The sequence below is a fragment of the Echinops telfairi genome, unplaced genomic scaffold (assembly GCF_000313985.2).
Source record: "Echinops telfairi isolate 266 unplaced genomic scaffold, ASM31398v2 ScPeMD7_7407;HRSCAF=8445, whole genome shotgun sequence".
Lineage (NCBI taxonomy): Eukaryota > Metazoa > Chordata > Mammalia > Afrosoricida > Tenrecidae > Echinops > Echinops telfairi.
The window spans coordinates 2,519,744-2,526,528 of NW_022111307.1; the positions used below are offsets into that span (position 1 = coordinate 2,519,744).

A 6,785-nucleotide genomic window follows, 5' to 3' on the forward strand; every position below is an offset into this window, starting at 1 on the left:
GAGAACATGTGTAACATATAAAAGATGAGGTCTATCTGCTATCTTAATAATTAACATAAATATATATGCATTGGCCTCTATCCCTTTCATTATAAATTAAGATATTTACATATATACATGCCTCTATAAATAATTTTTGCCTCTGATTCCTTTCCTCTATCTACTTTCACCTTCCTTCTATCCCACTAGCATGCTCTCCCTCCATTTGACTCAGTAATTCCTCTCGGAAACATTGCACTTGATTAAACCCCACCAGGCATTATAGGCTCTCCTTTTCACCAATTTTAGATCACTTGTTGTTCCCTTATCTCTGAGCTTGTTGACTACCCAAATCTCCTCCCTGCTCCATCCTCCCCCAAGTCCCCCTGGAACCGCTGGCCCATTGTTTTCTCCTCCAGGTTGTTTGTCCTACCCATCTTACATAGATAGACATAGAGGGAAAGAAAAGTACAAACAAAAACAAACAAACAAAAGGCTGACCTTTCTGTATGTTTTCCACTCAAGTGTGATGAGGTGCCAAGCCCTGTGCCCCAAGTCAGAAGCCTATTTTCAGGATTCCTGGGGACTTGGTTACTTTGCTCCCCTTGCTGCCCTGTTGCTCTCCCTTTGTGTTTCACTCTAGTGTGCATGGGGCTGACCAGGCACCCTTTCTGCACAGCGTCTCCAGTGTTAAAGCACTTTCACAAGTTGAAAGGAATGCCAAACAAAGGCATTCTTCCAGTCAATTCTCTACTGCTCATCTGAATTTGCAACATCTCTGACATTCTGACTCTGATTTTGTCTTGGTTTTGCTTTTTAGGTGCAATATGGAGTCATATATATTACAATTCATATATATATTATAATTCATATAATAATAAGTCGTATAATTACAAATTGAGAATTGGGCCACTTTGCTTCTATCCTTACCTTGGCCATTACTATCCTGGAGAAGTCAATCCCCACTAATGGTTGTGATTTGGGAGATGCTACTTCCCCACCATGGACCATAGTTTCATCTGAAAACAATAGTGTGGCTATGTCCTTGGTACCCAAAGTACAGTTTTTATACAGACAACATAAATATTGTCATAGTATATTGTGGAAACTAGGGCCTCACTCAGATCTACTGAATCCGAATTGGCATTTTAAAAGAGATGCTACAGTGATTAGTATTCAGAAAAAAAAGATTAAGAAATACTGAGTTAGATCAAGTGTAGATCTCATTTTGTATCCAAGAAATGATGCTTACTGAATTTCAAAAGTTTAGATTATAAAAGGCCTTGCTTGGCCCAATGTAATTGGCCTTCAAGAAAATGGAATTGGCTTCTTTCACTTGAACCTCTTCGCTACTAAAAATGCTACACCTTTAGTCAGAGATCTCCCTGGAGGGCAGGGTGATATTCTGGTCGTCTTAGTTTCATATTATCAGTTACAAAAATATGAATGTCAAATAAAGAAAAAAGGAAAGAGAAAGCATTCATAATAGCAATGAGATGCCACTGATGGAATGTTTACAGATGTACGACACTGTATTATGCACTTCTACCAAGCTCCTTTAATTTAAACTTCATTATAAACAAAGTATTTTATACCATTTTAGAGATGCAGAAATTGACCATTAGAGGTTAAGATACTTTAAATATACATATGCTATTAGTGTAAAATATATATACCCTGTAAGTGGTAGGAGTATGGAAACTGTGGTTTGTGTAACTATAATGCTCATCTTCCAAGAGTGCGTGGACATGCTCAAGAAATATTCATCATTCTAAATTTGGTTAAGCTATCAATTGCATTTTCGTCATCAATATGCACATGCCATTAAGGTGGGCTGCTAACCTTGGGGTTAGCAGTTCAAAACCACTAGCCGTTCTTCATGAAAAAGATGACCTGCTTTCCAGCAGTCATAGTCTGGTTACCCACTGACTGGATTCCAGACTAGAAACCCACAGGAGTCGTGCTACCCTGCCCTGGAGCATGGACATGAGTTAGAATTGACCCAATGACAATGAGTTTTGTTTGGGGTTTATCTACCACTTTCTGGTAAAAACCCCTTACACCGTGTGTTTGCTCTGTGGGAAAGGAAACCCCAAGTGCTTTGGGAGTGTGATCCTCACAGTTCCAAACGAGCCCTTGCATCTACTTTAGATTCATGAGTGAACATAGAAAAGGGTTTTCACTCACAAGCTCTTGAGAACTTATGAGTTTTTGGTTTTTGCTATGTACCTGATGGAGAAGATGCTCTGCACATCAATGGGGTCAGTCATTGGAAACTCTCATGAAGGAGCCATACATTCCACGGTGTGTGATAGAAAGAGCTTTTGGACAAGCAGTCGGAGGATCCCGAGTCCAGCCACAGTTCTCTCACACATATTGTGTGACCCGAAGACTTCACCTATTCCTCGGAAACTTCGATATGTTAGCCCTGAGAGCAAAGGTGCTAAGATTTCTGTTGACTACCTCAAGCAATATATGTGGGAGAATTGCAGCTGGATCCAAACATAGAAAATACATAAATTTACTTTATAAGCATTTATACCTAGACAAAGGCCCATATTACCACCACCAACCTGCAAAAAATATTCATTTTTGGTGGCTTGAGACAGGTTGAATTTAGCTAAGTGGCAACTACATTTTCTAGAATTATATTCCCTGTATGTTTCTATCTTCAATTTGTCCACAAGAGAGATTTAAGTAGGATTTGAAAGAAAAATGAAACATCAGCCATTCTACATACAGAACATTGATGCATTCGATGAGCACTGTGGAGGTTCAAGTTCAGAGCTGTTGATCCAGTTTCACTGATATCCTCTAGCAGCACCTGTCCCACAGCTTGTTATGTTTATAGGAACCATATTTCTGGGCTGAGTATATGTGCAGCTAAGTGGTGAAAATTCCCAGAGTCTCCTGTATGTCTCTTGCATCAACAAGATTGGAGTTTGAGGGCGACAGAAATGGATTTGAGTTTTGCCTAATAGACTCCACTTAGCCACGAGTCATTCCAAGTTGCCTTCACAGACTCCAGTTTCATCTCATTCTCCCTGAATTCATTACTATCAATTGATCGGCCTATAGCAACCCTAGGCCCATCAACTGATGCAAAGAAAACAGCTTCAAATGATGATTCTCTTCATTGACATAACTCATGACTACTCTTCTATCACCAAACTCTGATTTATGCAACATCAATATCAAAGATAAGAAAACATGAGAGATGCGTTGATTGCCTCGGCAGCTAAATCTTAAAATATTCCTTTTCAAGGTCAATAAATACCATGTACTTTTGAAAGAAAACCATATTTTTTACACATTTATGAAGTACCCATACAAACATACACATAGCATATTACCTAGCAAAGCACTTTGCATGTAGAAATAACTAACTATAATGACATAGGTATATGTATTTTCAAGAATACTACACAAATAGTCACTTTAGTTAAAGCTCTATCTTAACCAAGGAGTCATTAGTTACAGCTTTGTCACAAAACCTTGGTCTCCATTTATTTATGAGATCGAAGTGAAAAATATTTTTTCCAACAAAGAGATGGTCCTTATACACTTGAAAATGAAATGGTCTTCATTGACATAGTGCACAAACCATGATTCTGGCCCTCAACTGAAAGTGGCCTACAATCTCACCACTATTTGCTAACAAAAATGTTGAATAGGAGGGAGATCAATAAACAAGCAGTAGAGCTTGAGAGAGAATAGCACTACAAATCCATGAAGCGCTTTCCATTTGATCCCAATGCTACTGTGGCAGTTACATAGTCTCCTCTCAACTTGCCAAGGAGTGTACTCTAGCCTGTCAATCAAGTTGCAGCTTGATGACCTCATTTGGAGGCATGACAGAGATAAATAGCTCACTGAAGGCCAGACACACTCTCTCTGATTTGCCTTTCTGCTGACAAGACCCATAGAGCTATGCTGATGGAGCCAGAGTCCTGGAGCTGGAGGAGCCAATGTGGAGACCCATGCCAGTGCTGAGATGCTTCTACTGCCACTAGATCCACAAGACTTTCCACCTACTGGCCTGTGATCTTCCTGCATTCAGCATCATTACATGTGTTGCATGAGTCTGAAGAGAAATGTATAGACTGGTATAGGATATATGGGCTAATATGGGACTTATGGACTTGATCTGGACTAGGTTGGGATGTTTTCTTAATGTACAATTGCTCTTTGATATAAAGTTCTCTTCTACACACATATAAGTGTCTTTGAATTTGTCTCTCTAGTGAAGCCAGACTAACACAGCTACAAATCTAATTAGATTTTATGTCCAGATACATACCCCCAGATATATAACCCACTCATTTGTCACTTTCCTACTTCCAATGCATGTATCGCAGAACTCAGTACCAGGCTGCTGCTATTATGGGCTTGGGATTAAAGTCCCTGCCTCCACATTGTAATACCAGAATTTCAAAGAATACCCAAGTGGTTGAGTTCATTCTCAGCAACTCTTTCTACTCCAACACCCCATGTCTTTTTTAAACATACAGCCAGGACCCTCCATGGGTTAGCTCAAAACTTTCCATTACAGCTGTGCTTTTCTCCACTGGAAACCAGTTCTCTGAGAAAAGGTGTAGCATGCACAAGGAGGTAATGATCTAGGGTGGTTAGCAGACTTGCTTCTCCTAGATAGATAAGGGTTTGGCACAATGCTGAACACTTATTGATAAATGAACTTCCATTATCACTCCTCTGAGACGAACATACACATTTATATGCACACATACATACACTGGAGATGCTTTCAAAATAGAAACTCAGACTGGTTTACCCGTGTAACAAAGTACTTCCGTGACATGTAAGACTTGTGATAAGGATTGGGGTAGAGCGTTGATTCAGTCACACTCGGTTGCCTTGAAATCAGCTTCGGTGCTGAGTCCTTGCCTGGGTCCCCCTCCTCTGTGGACAAGCGATCAGTCTCAGAGGGCTGCTCTTCGACCTCTTGCTTCAGAGACACTGGCTGGAAACCTTCAAAACTTCCAATCATCGACATTTCTTCAGCCTAAAAGAAGATAAGGACAATCTTTTGAGTAAAAACAACACTCTGTGCCCATGCTATAATAAAATGTTATTATAAAACAGGCAAAGATTACTAACAGATAGTCCTAAAACTGACAATCTTGCCATATACGAACAAAATGGAGGCCCTGCTAGATGCACCTTTCTAGCACGTGGTGGCACTCGGGAGCCATTGAGTCAGTTCGAACCCATAGCGCCCCGATGTACAACAGACAAAACATTGCCCAGCCCGGGGCCACCCTGACATCGTTCTCATGTTTGAGCCCATTGATGCAGCCCCTGTGGATGGACCTTCCTAACATAGGCTCCTCAATATCAATCGCGATTCCATACAACCATTTCCGCAGGGTGCAGGACGGACGGCAGCAAGGACCACTTGAGAAAGGAAAGAGGAATCTGCAAGTTACTCCAGGTCTTATTTTCAATCCAGGGAACAAAAGGGGGAGCAAGGGACAGCAGTCACCTATCAGATCATTTCTTGCCACAATGTCATCATCGTTTTGCATGAAAACCCACCAGCCTTCCTATATACTTAAGGATGAAGAAAATTGGAAATGCACCTTCCCCCTTACTTCTTGGATTCATCTAGAGCAGTCAAGGGCCACAAAGGCACTGAAAAGTGGGGATAACTTTTAACCCCAAGTTCCCAATTCTAAAAAGGTGCCCTAGGGATCTTGATCATGGCAAGCCATCCCAAATATATTGTTGATGGGTAAAGGAAGTAATATAAGATTATAAATGGTGATGTTCAATTTTGCTAAAATAATTGAGAAAGAAAAGGAAAAAGGGTGAAGCGAGAAGGAAACAAGATGCTGGATCTGTACGTGTGTGCATGATTGTGTGCGTGTGTGCGTGTGTAAAGAGAGAAGACAGAACCTCCAGCGAAGCTATGGTCAAGCACCTGGTTTCTAATGAAAATTCTAGGAGTTTGGACCTACCCAGCCTATGCAAAATGCAAAGACCTGGTAATGTTTCTGTAAAGATTCCATTTTAGAAGCATTATGAGGCAGTCCTTCTCAGTCAAATGGGGCTTATATGAGTCAGAATCAAAGAAATAGTACCTAATTGCACTAATATATATTACCCTTTTCTAAGTTTTATCCCAGCCCATACACACACACACATGCACGCGCGCACACACACATACACACTAAGGAGCCCTAGTGTCACTGTAGATTAGGCTTTGGGCTGTTAAGTGCATGCTCAGCTCAAAACCACTAGGTGCTCCTCAGAAGAAAAATGAGGCTCTCTGCTCCAGTAAAGATCTGTAGTCTCAGAAAGCCTACATCGGATCACGGTGGCTCTGAACTGACTGAATGACAGTGAGTTTGGGGTATGTGTGTGATACAGTCCTCTGTAATGGAGTGGAACACAAAAAACACACAGCGTTGACACATCCTATGCTTACCTTGTATGTTGTTTTGTTGTTGTTAACTGTCACCAAGTTGATTTCAACTCATGGCCACCCAGTGTACACCCGAATGAAACACTGCCCAGCCCTGCACCATCCTCGCAATTGTTGTGTTCCAATCCAAGGATGCTGCCGCTGTGTCAGTCCGTCTCATTGAGGGTCTCCCACTTTCTCACTAACCCTCTGCTTGACCCAGCATCATGTCCTTTCCCAAGACCTGGCCTCTTCTGCTAACATATCCACAGTGTATATGAGATAAAGCCCCCCCATACTGGCTTCAGAATGAAAAGTTCTGGCTGTGCGTCCTCTAAGACAGAAGCCTCAGGCACTGTCGCGGTACCCGAAGGAGCAGTGA

At 41.3% G+C, this 6,785-nt stretch overlaps 1 protein-coding gene across 1 annotated transcript in view; it reads right to left on the bottom strand.

The window, feature by feature from the left end:
* TPRG1 (tumor protein p63 regulated 1) overlaps positions 1–4,993 on the bottom strand; it is a 165,835-nt gene extending 160,842 nt beyond the window's left edge. Inside the window, exon 1 of the mRNA XM_004713403.1 lies at positions 4,772–4,993. Within this exon, the coding sequence (XP_004713460.1) occupies positions 4,772–4,993 (222 nt within the window). The remainder of the gene's footprint in view (positions 1–4,771) is intronic.
* Between the last annotated feature and the right edge of the window lie 1,792 nt (positions 4,994–6,785).